General features: G+C 38.8%; 1 protein-coding gene across 3 annotated transcripts in view; it reads right to left on the minus strand.

Moving 5' to 3' along the window:
- The window catches only part of map4k5 (mitogen-activated protein kinase kinase kinase kinase 5), a 62,637-nt gene that overhangs the window by 15,399 nt on the left and 29,327 nt on the right, over window positions 1-17,911 (minus strand). For 2 of the 3 annotated variants that reach the window (XM_088648271.1, XM_088648272.1), the window contains exons 10-23: window positions 17,816-17,878; window positions 14,469-14,550; window positions 13,625-13,747; window positions 11,093-11,171; window positions 7,648-7,706; window positions 7,393-7,460; window positions 6,002-6,040; window positions 4,253-4,297; window positions 4,115-4,157; window positions 2,967-3,177; window positions 2,393-2,481; window positions 1,948-1,989; window positions 863-947; window positions 248-327 (exon numbers count right to left, since the gene is read on the minus strand). In XM_088648271.1, coding sequence (XP_088504397.1) covers window positions 248-327; window positions 863-947; window positions 1,948-1,989; window positions 2,393-2,481; window positions 2,967-3,177; window positions 4,115-4,157; window positions 4,253-4,297; window positions 6,002-6,040; window positions 7,393-7,460; window positions 7,648-7,706; window positions 11,093-11,171; window positions 13,625-13,747; window positions 14,469-14,550; window positions 17,816-17,878 — 1,108 coding nt within the window. The remainder of the gene's footprint in view (window positions 1-247; window positions 328-862; window positions 948-1,947; window positions 1,990-2,392; window positions 2,482-2,966; window positions 3,178-4,114; window positions 4,158-4,252; window positions 4,298-6,001; window positions 6,041-7,392; window positions 7,461-7,647; window positions 7,707-11,092; window positions 11,172-13,624; window positions 13,748-14,468; window positions 14,551-17,815; window positions 17,879-17,911) is intronic. The other variant, XM_088648273.1, reaches the window with a different exon arrangement.

Below are 17,911 nucleotides of genomic sequence, written 5' to 3' on the forward strand. Positions count from 1 at the left end.
TCTTGTGCACTAATAAAGATTTAAATTCATAATAAGACATTTTAATAGAGATATTTTGCTCTAAAACACCAATTTTTTCTTTGACAAAGCTCAAAACTGAGAATATACTGTATGTGACTGCAAAGGCTTATTTACTATATTTCCCCTTAAGCATAATAAGCCACCATTTGCAGTTTATTATCTTTTAAGATACAGTACTATCCGTCCAGTTTTCTAATACATTAGTCACAAGAAGATAATCCCTCACCTGCTCCATAGTGGCTTCATGTAACTCATTCATATTCAAAGTATAAATTCCATCTTCTGTCCCAAAGATTAGATACTGGTCTGAAAGTGGAAATATGATTTTTGCTCCTTGAGAACTGTGACTAACTGATACCAGGCAGCTCACAAATTAAGCATTCATAAAAATATTCTGTATATATCACAACTAAGAATACATAATGATGGCTTGCTTTTGTATGGAAATTGTTTCAATAAGAGTTCTTTGGAAGACTGACAAACCTATATTTGATGGTACAGCAGTTATAAAAAAACATTACAACAAATCATTTCTTCAAAGAGACAATATTAAACAATATATCATATAAACTATGACATATACGTAGCTTGTTGTACTCTGTTAAACCACTAAAATATGATTGCAATATATAATGCCATTTACTGTATATTTAGTATGATGCTTTTTTCTATTCTAAATAAATTGTACATTTCAAAGCAACTTGTTTGGCTCAGCTTATTGTTCAGCTTATTCTTATTGTCCACATCACTGATTTTCAACAACTAACTAAAACATCTTTGCATTAGATTCCATTACTGCCTTATGAAAAACTGCGATTGCACATCTGTCTTAGGATGTTACCTTTGGTATCAGGGTGAATCCATGACGTGGCACAATTAATCTTCAATGGACAGCCATCAAACACTTTGGAAAAACAGGCGCCCATCTACACCACATACACAGCACATTGTCAGCACTTTCATGTACAGCAACAATTTGAAATAATACACTAGGGTTTTGACATTTACAAGGGTTTGGTGCAAAGAACTGTCACAAATAGCCAATTTCTTATATAACCAAGTCCACATCCTATACCGTCGCTTAATGTACTAAAGTATGTATTGTAGTACATATGAGGTTAAAACACATAAGCAACTTTTCCTTACATGATAATTAAAGCATTAATGCATTGGCTTTATGTTCATTTAAAAAACACTGATCAAGTAAAGAAAACAGTAATCACAAACCTATAGTACACCTGTATCTGTTTTCCCAGAAGCCCTTTCATTTAGCAAAAATTTATAAAAAGAAAAACCTAGTTTGAATTAAGCACAAAATCGTGAACTTTGGGAAAGTATGTCACCATGTTGTCAAAAACCGCTGGTCTCGCCACGGGCGAGAGCAAGAGTCTGTGTGAATTGTGACATAAAACCAGCACTTCCTGCTCACTAGTCACCATAATGACTAATGTAATGTGATGTATGAGTGAAGAAGTACAGGTTTGTGCAGCGGATATTTGCAACGTGATCTGCATGCAGAGTTAACAAGTACTATTTGTCAGCAAAATTGTCTCAAAGTCAAGAGCAATATTGCTATTGGGATAAAAGAGATGTATTCATAAGCCTGCTTGTTTACAATGTAGTAAGGCCACATCACATCACCAGACATTTTGTTGCCTTGCCTTGAATTGCAGAATACGGCACTGCACAGACCTGAAGATTTAGTCTATTTTGGAGACTGAAATTGGAGATTTTACAAGTTTACCGTTTACTAGTATTGTGGTTTGAATTGCACTTATCGATGCCAATTCTTTCTACCCTGAAATATATAAATAGATTTGTATTTGGGATTTGTGTCACAGGTGAAAATTGATAGGAGACCAACTTTAATTGTCTTAAAAGGAAAAGAATAAAAGGGATAAGAGGAGAAACAACATCAACACTTACTAAAACCTTTGGTGTGGGGGGAAGCCCGTTGATTGCTGGTTTCTATGGAGAGAAACAGGTTATTTACTACTTTAGTCCCAATGTCAAACCCCACTCAAGGAAAAATAGTAATATTTGCAATTGTAAGATACCATCTGACTAAATGACTTCAGAAAGATGTAAAGTCTGTTTGGGAGTTTGGATTAATGCCCCCATGTTAATTATTTTGAGAGCACATTTACATGTATAGCTGGATGTTTTTAAATGCTTTCTTTCTAATGAAGACATTCTGAAATAAAAGTTATCCTCCGTGAACAGTATATTTCCTTCCTATTGCTTTCTCTACCACAAATGACGCCTATTTTAATTCAGAACCCAAATCAATTAAAAAATTATGTTACAAGAGCATCACTCCTATGGGCTTATGCCTCGGCTCTAAGAGTTGAAAGAAAAAAATGAAACTCACAGGAAACTCCTTCTTCTCCCTTCTCAGAGGTGGAGCTGGGGGCTGCCTACAACTGTCCCCATTAACATCTGTGTTGGGCCCCTCGTTGTCTAGGAGAAGAAGAACAATTTCTCAATTCAGTGAATCATATTAAATAGCCTTTTCAAATATACAATGCACCACCTGGCATCAGAAACTGAGGTACTGCTCTCCTTTGCTCCAAGAACAAATGACAACAGCTCAGCTTTTTCATACTAGTGGTAAATACTATGGAACACCAGGAAACAGCAGAGTATCTAAAAAATGCATTCGCTCATACATTCAAATGTTTTCTGTTCAACACAAAAATCTCACTTCACTAAATACAAACATCTTGTTCTCATCTCATTTTCTACAAATATTCTGGCACCTCAAGAAACACACACTTGCTATTGGTTGCAGAATGAATGCATTTCTCATTCAGTATGTGATGGCTGCGTCTGTCTGAATGAATAAGTGTGAAGTAAATGATGAAGCTGTTTTTACGGTTGGTACTGGCAGAAGACACTCCAGGGGACGAGGGGAGGGCGTGCTCTGTGTCTGTGCATTGCCTTACGCAGCTCAGAAGAGTGAGCCAGCAGGCCCGGGCTGCTCACGCTGGCCGTCAGGAAGCCCGGGGGAGAGTGCTCGGGCTGACTGCCGCGCACTGGGGTGCTCTGGCGGCGCAGGCCCGGCTCCGCCCCGTTCTCGGAGCTGGGAAAACGCCGCACCGTCAGGCCGTTGTCTTCATCCAGACCGCCTTCTTCCGAGCTGCTGTTTAAGCGCGGCTGGGAGACAGAAACAACAACACTGCAGAAGTGGCCCCAAGATCTCTTCGTTCCTTGACTCACAGGGACCTTGGGCCAAGTGACCCAAGATCTCTTCTTTCCTTGACTCAAGTCGATGAATCGATGTGATACTATTGAGTTGGCTGAGAAAACTACGTTAATATTTTGACATTCCTCCTTAAGAGATAGCACACCTACTCTCGTGCACTCCAGAAATACTGCTTGTCCAAGAGGAAAACAATAGAAAAAATTAAGCATATTATATACTGTTTTGAACACTAGAGAGACCTCTAACATTGCTGATATAATACCATATAAAATATAGTAAGCTTTCTGCAATACACTTGATCAACAACTCTAGTCACCAAACGTCTTAATCATTTACAGACTGTAACACAAAGGAAGGAGACACCAGTGACATCTCAATTTCTTTTTTCTGCTTGACTTAAGTTTTTTTGCTTAAAAAAAAACAATTAAACTGTCCCATTCTGTGCATTCATGTTTTTTTCTCTAGAAATGTAACCGACACTGAAATGCTGAAACTATGGTCTACGGCAGAAGACTTTGCTGTGCTTGTTTGTTCCAGTTGAACAGCAGTCAACCGACACAAAAAGTAAAAACAGGATCTGAATGCTTAGTACACTAGAAATGGGATCTCAGTAGTATTAAATCTAACATTTTAACTTATGAATGTGGTGTCCAGCAACTTCTATAATCTTCTGGAAAGTCTGAATAATTGTTCCATCACCCCACCCAAATGGAGACATAAAAATAATGTCTGCGTTTCCTCAATACAGCATGCAGAACAATTCAGAAAGGATCCGAGTTCAGAGAGATGTAAAAAACCCAGTTTGCTCATAGAAATTCATAAAAAGATTCAAGTCTGGAGTAAGAAGAAAGCTGAACATAGTGGAAGTAAAGATGACAGATCTGCTACCTTTGGTGGCAGAGGGGGAGGAACTCCTTGCTTCAAGGTTGACCTGTAAAAGTTAAGATATAGAATAAGTTACATAAGAACAAAGAAACATGGAACTGATCAAAGGAGTTCTGAGTTTCACAATTAATGCACACTTACAATTCTACATCTTCAAAGGAGTCATCTAGATGTGTCATGTGTCCCCTGTTGAGCAGAACACAGTTCTTAATGGCCTGCAGGGCTGTGGGTTAATGAAAGCAGAGTGCAAGCCGAGCTCACATGCACAAGAGAAGCCAGCTCCCCGTGAGAGTGAAATGAAAGTGTGAAAAAGGGATTTTAAGGTTTAACCAAAAATGACATGTGACCCAAGTGATGCACCTTCACAGCCACACCTTCACATCAGAAAAAAGGAACCAACCCAGAGTGCAGCTGTGTTCATTTTTAAAATGAATCGTTTTGAATCCTTGCTCACAAATGCAAAAGGTTTAGATACCCTGTGCCGCTCACTAGATAGGAATTCTCCACAGAAAGCACAAACCCCTCTGCAAGCCAAATATGATCACTTGCTGAATATTTCTGACATGAATTAAGAAAAGAATTCATGAACTGAAATAAAAAAATCAATCCATTCTATATTTTCTGTTTTGTTCCCTGTTAAAACCCTAAGAAATCTTAATTGATAAATGCACTAAGCTGTACTTCAGCTATAAATAACACACTTCATCTTATTCAATATTTCATAAAGTACATTTACACAGGTAAAAAATCAATGTGCCACTTAATCGATCCCACAAGGGGATCAGGAATTCACAGCGCGGTCCATTCACAGAGCTTGTCAAACTAGGAGTTGGAGTTGTCCAGACATTCTTTGGTGGAAGGGAGTGGTATCCCACAAACCAGAAATGCATCACCAGCTAACTGTCCTGTACAGGCAGTGTCCATTATAAGAAGAATGCAACACTGTTCTGTAAGTTTCATGTTACAACCGTTCCCCATTCCTCCCTACCAAACTACATCCAAGGTCAGAATTCAGAACTCTCCCAAAGAATTTTGAAAATGCCTCACGCTCTGAAATCACGCCTAAAACAACATCCTGTTACGTATGGTCTGATTCAATACATTCTTTCATAGTACTCCTAAATATGCACAACCTAAACATGCGTCTAAAATCCATTTTCAGGCATTTCTGAAGCATATGCTTGGTCTAGGTGTTGTAAAATGGTGTTTGGATGTATTTGGGGATATCAATACGTATCTGATGCTGTGCTGAACTGTGAAGAACACAATAAAAAATCCCCAAATAGGCAGTGATGCAAGAAAATTAATTCTGTTTGATCATGTGCTAGCAGGCAACTAGGGAACACAAATTTACAAACTGGTGAAAAAAATATGTGAATATTCAAAAACATTAATGCGAATCTGAACACAGAGCTGACAATACAAGAACTCAAGCTACTTTTCATACCTCTTAAACACTAACATTTTCAGAATGATAATTAGGAACTTCAATCCAAACATGAAAAAGTAATATTTTCACTTAATCAACTATCTATGGAGTGACCAATTTCTTGATGGCTTGCGACAGAAAAACTAAAGACACTAAAATGCCTTTTTGAGCAACACAGGTTAAAGTTCTTATCAGACAACTAAATTAGAAGCAGCACAAGTATTTGGCTTTTCCCCTTCTTATTACTTTTGACTTCATGGCGATAATGCAATCTTGAACACAGGAGTATTCAAGATACAGCAGCTGTTTCCATTAATTGAGCCAGTCGTATGGGAGGGATATGAAGCTGCACTATAACAGGCACATCACATGTTACTCCACAAGCACTGGGACCACGACCACCACAGAACCATTAGTGGGAATGAGGTGAATGGGAATCACAGGAAAAACCACAGTGTTACCGTTGAAACAACTCCTCCTCAACGCTTTTGAGAAGGCTCCTTGGGGAGGGGGAGAAAGAAGAGGGAAAGACTGTGAAAGTACAGGGACACCGCTTTCCGAGCTCTGACGTGATGACATCCAGCATTCCGAACTGTAAACAGGGGGAAGTGGACATGCCCATGGACTCGGTCACCAAGAAAAAACAACAACAGCAATCGACAGCCGCAGGTTGAGAAAGGTCACTCCAGAAATGTTAAACGCATAGCAGCCATTTTGAACTATCAAGTTGCTTTCTCACGATTAAGTGAGTACTAATACACTCATACACAATTCTGCTCACATCTACCCTTTCGCAGTTCACATATAACCCCTTCTGCATGAAGCTTCCACCCACAGGGTGTGTAGACTTCATAACTCTCATCAGCTGTTTATGCATGAAATCACAGGCTAATACAGGGAACCTCAGGCCACAACACGCCACAAACTCAGTAACCAAAACATTACAATAAGTTATTGATTTACTTCTTTTTTATACCCTCTACCACCGGTGTGGAGTCACTGTCCTCCTAGTCGTGGACTTGTGAGAACCACCCGCTATTTTTCATGCTGCAAGTCCAACTGTGCTTAAACAGCAGATAACATCAGATGGAGGAATGGTGTAACGGTCACTGCCGACACTGCAGGAGCAGTGAACCTAACATGGCTGAAGCTGCAGATAGTTTAGCTGAATCAATCCAAGAGGCACTCAGCTAATTGAGCACTGTGCTTTGGGGAACCCCAGTTATGGTCATCTTAAGATGCAGAGAATCCAACTGGAAATGTTTAGACTATAGAGTGGAAGTCTACAGTCCTGGTTTTGGTGAACAATGATCTAGGCCATCTGTTTCTGAAGATTAGCAACACTTGTTATTGAAAAATTAAGCAAGACATTTTTTTCTGATCCTTCCTTGAGGACTAAAGGGTGTTCATATTTTTACTCCAAATTAACTGACATATCACCTGCTTAATTGGTCGTTAATAACTGTTCCTAGTCCTTAGGAAAAGGCGATTTTGTAATGACCTGTGAAACCTCCTGATTGGGGCTCTACAGGAGCAGGGTTGGAGATCCCTGTTAGAGAGCTGCAGCTAAACAATTTCTCATCTCCGGAGAATAATTTAGATTATTTGCTACTCTGAAGGCTGAAGATACCAGAGATGATGAAATAGGATGCAAAATAAAATGGATGACAAACTGGCAGGCTTTGCCAGTTGCTCCTTGTCCATAGCAGTGATGAAATCTCAAACATCACAGCTGATGAGCCTTCAAGGCTCCAGAATTTGCAATGGAGGGGTGTGTGTGTGTGTGTGTGGGGGGGGGGGAGTGGTGGTCTCATGAGCAGAATATGGACGGATTCTTGCTAACAGAACATACTTGCTACTGATTCCTCCCTCTGAAAAAGGACTCCATGGTGATGGAAAGTCGTTCTCTTTCGTCAAGTCCTGCAAAAGTCAGATAGCAGTGTGACAGATATTAGGAAGAAACATTAGAACCTTCCTTGTAAATCCCACTTGTTCTTTTACAGATACCATATTAGCTTGTGCGATCTAAGAGGAAGAGAAAGAGGCGCAAACAACTTATAGTACATGACTAAACTTCAGAGCAGCTTTAAAAAAACCTCTACATTACCAGTTCTGTGTGAGCTTCCGTTTCTTTCCGCAGAGGAGGTTCAAACTGCACCTTGTCAACTGATAAAAGCAGAAAGTGAAAGTACAGTAAGAACTCGTTCTCATCCGAATACTAGAGCTTATGTCATAGCATACTCTAAACACTAGATGGCCGCAAAACACCACATGAATCGCGACAGACTTTTATTTACTCTTCAGGCCAAAAGCTACAGTTGCTTTAGAAAAGCTGCGAAAACTAAAGACCACAATGTAATTGTTGATTTTTGTAGTGAAAGCTATATACATATTTTTCTACAATATTTTATGCACTCCTATTTCTTGAGAAATAGCCTGTGGTGACAAAGGTAGCAGTTTGACAATCTAAAGGCTGATTTTGTATTGAATGGTCACTTTCTCATGGAAATGTTTAAGTAGGTTAAGCATCAGAAAATGACGCAGTAAAACATGTTAATTGGAATGCATTAAGATTAAGTAGCTGTTTTTGCCATAGGGGTTTCTTGCCTCTCCTTGTACAAATTTACTGGGGCAACAGATGTTGTGCATAGACCAACAAAACTCCCCCCCTTCTGACCGAAGAATTGATCTAGCATTCATCTATAAAAAGGGTACAAAACAGAATCAAGTAACTGCAGAACAATTAGTTGTACTTCCATTATGTGTGAAGGAAATGTCATATTAAATTAGATGATAATCTGTAAGGCAACAGGATCCTTGAGGATTTATGAACCACAGGTCTTGCTTAAGAGTTTTGGGGAATGCACATAATGATATTGAGATCTAGTTACTTCATTGAAAAAAAGTGTACAAGCAAAGGGTGAATGCTCAAACTGGAGTGATGTAACTAATGGAGTACCACAGGGATCTGTATTAGGATGACTGTTCTTTCTAATTTACATCAATAGTTTGGATTTTGATACAGTTCGTAAATTAGTCACATGCACAGATAATACCAGAATAGGTGAATTAGCAAATACTACAGTAGCAGAACACGAAATCTTGGAACTTTAGCCATGTTTATTCTAAAAATGTTATTCTAAAAATTGAACAATGCACTTATACTCAGAATTATGATATTGCGGTTCTGTCATTAGTTCAGAGAAGAGAGACCTGATACACTCCCAGGCTACATGGAATATTCTACACTGACAGGCTAAAAGAACTGAATCTTTTCAGTGAACAGAAAAGACTAGGTGAATTAAGTACGCAGAATCCCCAAGAACAAAGTCAGCCCAGTGTACTTCTTCAGAATCAAATGTGGAAACATGAAGCCATGGATACAAGGAGAAACTAGGAGAAGCACCTTTAAATTTGGAAACGAGGCATTTCCTCAGGTTTGTCGGAATCCAGCCTGCTTTTCAACGGTGAAATAGTACATTCTTTCCAGACACAGCTGGATAAGATCCTGCAATCAATTAGCTGACAGCAACAGCAAGTTAGCCAGGCAAAATGGCCTCCTCTTGACTGTTATTTTTATGTTCTTATGTTTAAGACAAGCCCTCGAATATATTGAGGTTGAAAAAAAGTACTGCAAAAAGTTGACATAACCCAATATGTTAAAAAAATCAAAAAGGCCGTTAAAAAGGGAGTTTCTAACTGGCACAACCAGTAAAGTCTCATATTTAAAGCACAGCTTGACCCTTGTTGTTCTGACATTCCTGGTTAAACTCTGGGCAATTAGGACAGCAGTTACATTTACACAAACACACATTGTTTTCTTAAAAAACATTTTTCTCAAGTGAACAGAGATAGCTTATTTCCAAAGGCTTAGTGTCCATTTTGGAATCTAAACGTGGCATATCAGTCACTGTACACCAGAAAACATACTAGAATACGTAGTGAAAAGCAATAACTCTCAATCACTTTCATTCAGTCTATTATACAGGGAAAAAAAGGAAGGAGCCAGAAGGCAATTTTTCACACCAGTGTTCTAACAGATACAGTAGATCTGTCATAACACAAATGAGTCCTAGCAGAATCCACAAACTTGTCCTAGCAGAACTTTTCTGTCTTTAAGGACGTCTGTCACAATACCGTTACCTACTAACTACCAAGGTCGCATACTTGACAACTTTTCAATAGTGTGGCAGCCTACTGCACAGCTCACAAAAGCCTCTGAACAAAATGTTAAATCGCCATGCTTTCTACTGATTTTATAGTTCAATACTTCCTGAGAATTAGAGAGTAAAATAAATTCCATGGTAATAGTATTTTTTATAAAATTATAAGGCGGTGGCGGAGCGGTGGCTCTGTGGCTAAGGATCTGCGCCTGTGACTGGAAGGTTGCCGGTTCAAATCCCGCACCCGGCAGAGGAATCCTACTCTGTTGGGCCCCTGAGCAAGGCCCTTAACTCCAACTGCTCCAGGGGCGCTGTACAATGGCAGACCCTGTGCTCTGATCCAAGCTTCTATCCCTGTCTGTGAGTCTGTGTCTCATGGAGAGCAAGCTGGGGTATGTGAAAAGACGAATTCCTAATGCAAGAAATTGTATAGGGCTAATAAAGCAACATTAAAAACATTATTACACATTAAATTCAGCATTCTAAAACCGAACGCTGTTCGGTTCATAAAAACCGTTCATAAAACCGAAGTCTTCAATTTGCCTCAAGCCTACAAGTGATTAAACCAAAATGTACACAAAAATGAGAGAAACAAACCAACAATTAGAAAACATGCTTCAGTCAATTCTAGGGCAGCTTTAATGCAGAGATAAACTTTCTGTGAACTTTTAAAAGTTGACGAAGCTGTTGTGCTGGATCTTCAAGAATGAGATCAAGCTCTAATGACCTGCCTCAGACTTCCTTGAGCCACAGGGCCTGCTTTGATACTTCATACGCAGTAGATAAAAGGACTGCCAGAAATAGCACTGCTAAAACTAGTCAATGACTTCAGCTCATTTTTCTACTTTCGAGCAGTTTTCTTTTTTCCCCTTGAGTCTCTTAAAATTCAATATACCTAACGGTAAAATTAAGTCATTAAATTACAACCTGAGAGACTGTAAGAATAGAGACTGTAGAATACGGAGCAGAATGGCATCTACACTGGTCTGAAACTGCAGGACCCTTCATCCACTACCCACTGGATCATGTCTATTTTTAACAACCCAGCCACGCTGGGTACTGGAACACAGCCAGTCCTGCAGGATTAGTGGAATGATCTGCTTTGGAAGTGGGCCATGATGGAGCTGTCTGATCTCTACGTATCTGGTATACGGTATACAGATGGATACATTCCAACATATCACAAATCTGTAATTATGGAGTGCAGCAAACCAACCTAAAATCTGAAAACCTTTGGACTTGTTCTTGTTTAGTGTAGTGTATGTTCTCATTAGGCAGCAAAGGGCAGATCCTGAGACCAAGACATCAGACTAACTGCTGCAAACCACAGTCTCATCATTAAGACTTTCCTGTCAGCAGAGGCACCCGTATGGAAGCCTGCACACTTACAGTTAATTTCCGAGCGTGTCCTCTCTGCTCGGCAGTTCTTGTTTGTAGAGCGAATGGTGTGGCGAACAGCTGACAGGGGCTGCAGACGGAGAAAACAGAAATCTGTTAATGTGCAACACATTGTATACCACTGGGAACAAAACGGAAAGGAATCAGCCAAACTTCTCTGAGCAGGGACATAAACACCAGTATGTTCCAAAGAACAGGATTTGTACCAGATTCATTTTGTGGAAATGGGCCATGTGACAAAACAGTAGACAGTCTTAACAACATCTACTAAGCTGTGTTGGGGTCACTCAAAGAGACTACCTAACTCTTTGATGTTACTATTGTCAAATTAAGTGGGGCCCTAAGAAAAATCCCTGGCTATCCTCAGGGTAGGAAATTAAAGAACAATATTTATGTTTTATTTGCTGTATTGTAATGACCTCAAGAGGAAATTAAGTTTTAAAGAAATTCCCTGGACAAAAGAGGTCAAAGCATCCTAACATCATCTCAAATAATGATTCTGAACATTTTTACCTTGCAGTAGCTAAAAGGAAATGACCATATTATAAAGCAGATAAAATCTGCTGCCCAATCCATTTCACTTTATTACAAACAATAGAGTACAAGACTCACATTTACTCAAGGGCTTTCTTATTACATAGTACAAAGCTCAAACCAAAACCTCAAAATGCATCTTCCTCATCACATCAAGTGATGCAATGACCCATGAATATACAAAGTTTAAATAATTATGAATAATATTTATGAAACAGTTCCTATAAAATGACCAGCGTAAGAATCAGATAAGCTGGAACAATGTGTAACACAGCAGGTCACAAAATCTGGAAAATCGTTTAAGCACTGAACATGTACACTTGTGCACTCTGTCACCCTTATAGCAAAATTTTTAATCCTTTTCCGCAAGGTTATGGTGTATGTTTCGACACAAAACAAAGAAAACAGAAGAGACCCCAATTACAACAAGGTACATATACACACCCAAAATTAGCAACAGTCATGAGGGTGGAGTTTATTTCTACTTGCAATATCAAGAATGGTTAAAAGTACCAGGAAAAGCAGGAGGGGGTTTCTTTTCAGTCACATTTCAGTGATTATTTCACATCAACATGCTGTTTGCATACAAATAAAAAAACGCAAATCTAACCGTGTTTTCTTGCCGTCCCTACCAGGGGAGAGCAGAGTGCTACACAATACTCCCTTCACAGCCTTGTCTGCCGCTGCCAACATGAGTCGGGGCTCGCACACAGACACCAGCCACGGCAAGTAACACAGTCAGGGAGGTCCACAATGGACAAAGGGATTTTCAGGGACAGTGCGGTCACCCAAAGGCATGCTGACATGGAATAAAGAGCTGGGGAGACCAAGAATAACATCTCGCTTTCTAGCTAGGCTTGGCCATCACAACGGACAGCTAAGGAACAGAGGAGGGAGAAGCCCGATAAAGTGTGACACGATACTGCAGGAGACAGTATCCTCTGGATAGAACAAAGGCAGCAGCCTCAAGACAGAACCGGGCACTTTAAGAAACACAGTTTTGCGGAATTTCTTACAAACTGTTTTGAGCCAACTAACTATTGTTGGAGTAGTGTTAATAAAGTTGTCAACCACAAAATCCACTTTTTAAAATGAACGTACAATTGTTTTTTTTTAAATAAAAACTCCAAATCATTATTAGAAGAATCCAAACAATGGAAAACATTTTCTATTTGCTTTTGAGTCTGTTGGTGTCACAGTAACAGTTTATTAAAAGCATCGACTTAAAACCAAGGCCTGTCGACTGTTGAATTATTTTAACAGTTAGCTGCTGAGACAACCTTTTAAAATATAACACTGTAATTGGACCTCAAGTCCACAATCAAAGCACAATCTTTCAATGTATTTAACTTGTGCTGGAAAAAAGTGTCATTTAAAATAGCATGTGGTTGTGCAGAAATAACCCTGAACTTTACAAACCTTTGAAAATGTTACCGGCACTTACCTAAAAATGACTTTATATTTCTATATATTGCTATATTTATTCCTAAATGCTTCAACACAGAAATAAAATGAAAACCTGATACCAGAAACCCAAAGCTTTCAAATTTATGATTTTGAAATATATGAACTGTAGCATTTTAAATGTATTTTTAAGTTGTAAAATTAAGACAATGAGACAAATGGCAAATACATATCTTCAAGTTAATAATCACTAAACAACTGTTTTAAATTTGCTGCTTCTAACTCATGGAATCATTATATATGTTCAATGTTTAATTGTTAACAGGTAAAGAAGTGAAAAATGGCTAGGCATAGGACAAAACAGGGACAAAAAGAAATACGTATAACTGAAAAACTGAATTTGCCATTTCCCAGAATAGAAAATCAGAAGCCCAAAAACCATTCCAAAAGGAAGACTGCATGATGGAGCTGAACCGATGGAAGACACCAATGTTAATATAGAAATATAGGGAAAAAGTATTCTACTGGTGACAAGCTCACACACATGCTAGATCCAATATCAAAAAGTGAAGAGCTTTCTCGTACCTCAATATCATCGTCATCCAGATCTCCCCCTGGGTAGTGGGAATGGTGGTCTGGGTTGTTCATTTTGTCTAAGAGCTCAGCAGCGAGGCTCTTGGTCAGGCCACTCTGAGCTACAAAGCTATGCTGCAAGAATGAAGGAAAAACAAAATGGACATAACATCAAGCCCTGTATATTATTGGCACTCTTACTGACTTTACTTAAGGACAGTTCTTTAACAATGAAAAGTTTTGCATCGATGCTAATTCACAGACGTAACAAAGATACAAAGACTTGCACTATTTGAGGATATTTGCCTTATTGGACTTAATTTTCTACATTTTGAATATATAAACAAATTGTGCATTCTGTGTATTACGAATAAAATGTTCTTATTTGCCCATGTTTATTTAAAACATGTTTATTATTTTAAACACTCCTCTTTCATGGTAGATGGTAGAATATCAAAGTGACATTAAACAGCAGGTCCTGATTGAAAAGCAAAGTGATAATATAGTAGGCTTTCAGCCATGAGAGAAAGTAGTTTATGGATGTCATATTTTAAGCTCGATCAGTTTCTCCAAGTCATCTAATGTGCCGTTTGAAAGGTAAAGGCTAATTTTAACACTCCATATTAATAGCAGAACTACAGGCATTACTCAACAAGTTAATAATTAAAAGGCTCTTGATCATTAAATTAAATCAGATTGCCTTAGGCAGTGGTGCGAGTGTTAATGACACCAGAAGATCATCCATTGTCCTAATGCTGGATCAGTGTAATTCATCAATACCGATAATTACAGTAACTTGCAAAAGCTAATAAAATGTAATCCCTCTGACTGAAAAGTGGAATTTGTGATTTATTACCGAGAGCAACTTTTCTGCTGTAGGCCTCTTCTTTGGATTTTTTGTCAGCGAGACTTTTACAAAGCTATGGAAAGCTGTTGACCTGAAAAAAAGAAAACTTGGGTCACACAGTCTCATAGGTGCCGGGGAGAAACAATGTTTGCTGCTACCAGATTTCCAAACCAAACATCCTCTACTCCAGTGGTTCTCAAACTGTGGTACGCGTACCTGCAGTGGTACGTGGCGTGCCGCCAGGTGGTACGCCAAATGACCCTGGAACTGTGTTGTGTGCGCTGAAAAAATCGGGACGGGTTTTCATATTTTGTATTTTTATACGTGTCGAATACGCAGCCTACATACTACGATACAGTGCGCACTAATACTTCAGTGGACACAAGAGATACTCTGTAATTCTACACCACTCTATAGGAATGCGTGCTATGGATGCAAGTGACCAATTGAATTTAAAAAAAGCTACTGTATCTCCAGCAAATAGGGAGAAAGGAGAATGTGCGTGATTTTGGAACAATGCCAACGTTGTAAACACAGGAATGCATAGAAATGCGTGCTACGGACACTGGTAATCTTGTGAGCACAGGAAAGCGTGAAAAATAACAGAAAAATATTTAAGAACTATTCTAAGTTAATTTGAGAAAAATACACCGAGCGTCTCTGTGTTTCTCTCCCATGCGCATGAAATAAATACTTAAAATAAAAACTGAAATAAAAACGGAAACGTGGAAAAATGCAAGCTTGCGGATTGCTAAAGCAGGTAAGCCCCACACTATTATGTGTGGAGAAAAGGCTGCTGAACAGCTCGACCTGCTGCCCCCCCTGAAAGACACAGTCATTCATAGAATTATTGAAATGAAGGATTATATCAAAAGTACGCTGACAGAGCGCGTTAAGATGAGCAGATGTTTTTCACTGCAATTAGATGAGTCTGTAGTCGATTTGGCCAATTTGCTCGTTTACGTTAGATACGAGTTTGAGGGTACGTCCCGTGAGGACTTTTTGTTCTGTAAGCCGCTACTAACAGGAACTACAGGAGAGCACGTATTTTAGCTTCTGAATGAATTTATCGAAGAGAATGGCATCGACTGGATAAAATGTGTCGGAGTTTGTACAGATGGTGCTAGAGCAATGACAAGCCGACACAGCGGTGTAGTTGCACGAATTAGAAAGGTTGCTCCAGAAATTAATGGTTTCATTGCAACATCCATCGCGAGACCTTTGCCGTCAAGAAAATGCCTGACGATTTAAAATCTGTTAAGACTGTTGTGAATTATATCAAGGCTCAAAAAATTAATTCACATCTGCTTTGCTCGACTAAGCAGGCTCACCCCTCTCACTGAAATGGTGCTTTTTTATTTTTATTTGTTGTTGTTGTTTTTTTCTGTAAAACACTTTGAGAAGCCACATTTTAATATATCAAACAAAGTTTATTATTATAATATTTATTATATGTATGTGTGAGTGTGTGTGCACATGCGCTGATGTTGATCATTGAGACTTTCTGGGGTTCCTATGAGATGATGACTTGTAGGTGGTACTTGGATGCTTTGGTTGGATTAGGGGTGGTACTTGGTCCAAAAAGTTTGAGAACCACTGCTCTACTCAATCCCACACTTCCAAGACACAACAGTGTCCTGTGACAAGACTCCAAGCCATGGCCAAGTACACAAGAGGCAGACCTTGCCTTCTCACCATGTGTTCACCATGTCCTGCTAATGTAACAATAATATAGTTATGTAGTGTCTTTAAGAATCTAGATAGGATGAGTAACACCTGGGTAGTGTCAACATTTCCAGGGGCTTCAAAGAAAGGAGATGTTTGCCGAGATGTAGGGGTTTGAGATACAGTGGTCAAAGCAATCGAACAAACAGGAGGACAGAAGATGAGAGATCTTTGTCTAGATTATTCAGGAAAACCAGATTGGAGATAAGTGTTTGAACTTTGTGAAGAGAGCTTGCTATTCTGTTGTTGTAGGAACTTTGACATCCGGTGTAAAGAATCCCTTGGTTAAAACTGCCTCTCCTGGCTAGTGGATGCATTTTTAGAACAGGGAGATAGGTTCCCATACATTTGATAGCAAGTGTAGAGAGGTTTAACTGTAGGTCGCATTCAGTTTAGTTTAGAAGGCAGATTTCTCTTCTTCTGGCCTTTGTAGGCATTATATAAGCGTTTGAATGCTTGGTAACAGTCTGGGGTTTTTCTGGGTGGTTAGGACATTAGGCCTCTGGGACACCTTACTTGAACGTTCGTACAAAGTGTAACTTGTGTGATGTTTGTTTACGTTGTATGTAGTGTAGTGTGTGTGTTGGCATTGTTAATAAGTAGTTAACCCTGTGTGCTTGAATTATTAATCTTTTCACCAAAGCTGTGCCAGAGAACAAAGAACTCATGTGCCTCTAATTATACCCTCCTCTCAGGTATATTCTTGGCAAAATCTTTGCTAGTTGGGAGTTATGATTATTTAACTAACTTATTAATTAATCTGCTCTGTCAATTTCTGATATTTCTCTATTTGTAATTCCTATTTGTAAAAATATTTTCAAATTAACAAAGTACTTCCCTTCATACTGTTGCCAAGGGGCTGTGCCTCTGGTAATGACATTATTTACAGCATCTTCAACATTCATGAACATGGAGCACCAAATTACATTTTTTCTTTCATGACTTATCATTACATGTTTACAAGCTTCATGGTGAAGTTTTCAAGTCTGCCTTTGAAACCAGAAGTTAAATTAAGTACAGATACCGGAGTTTGTCTCTGTTCCTTGTTGGGCTGGTTTTCAAATGACAAAAGTATTCATTTCTAAAACACAGGAAATACTGTATACATCTCCCATTCAGTTTGCTCAATATTAGCAAGCGTTCCTGTGCACATTTTCAGATCAAATTTCAATTACGACTAGAATTTCATTTTAATAGGTCATTTAACAATAAATCGACTGAATCATGGTCCCGGACAACATAATCGAGGACAAGGCATAATAGTTATTTAGCACTGTGTATGACCCTATAGAGATTTTTCAAACACAAACTAATTTTGGGGGAAAATCTATAAATATATTCACCCAAATTTAACAGTAATAGGATCAAAATAATTGACGGTGCTTGTGAGCACACAGGACCCACAAAGCTGATAGAGTTCACCCCGAACTTGAGCAGTATCCTTTGCAGAAAGAGACCCTAACATGTATTCTTCCAAGGACAAAATGCTTGTTCACGTTTTGCACTGATCAAAAACAAAAACTTTTAGTGTAGTGAAAACCACCTAAGTAAAACTATTGAACACTTCCAGTAGAACCAACAGAGGGTTCTAACAGAATCCTATTGTGTGCAAAATGAAAAGACACACTTACCACTTAATCTTGTCTTTAAGCTTTGGTGGCTGAAAGCTGCTCTTTGACATTAAAAACAAGGCCCTGAAATGTAACACAACACAATGCAGCTTTAGA

Source organism: Lepisosteus platostomus, chromosome 10 (assembly GCF_059453375.1).
Source record: "Lepisosteus platostomus isolate fLepPlt1 chromosome 10, fLepPlt1.hap1, whole genome shotgun sequence".
Lineage (NCBI taxonomy): Eukaryota > Metazoa > Chordata > Actinopteri > Semionotiformes > Lepisosteidae > Lepisosteus > Lepisosteus platostomus.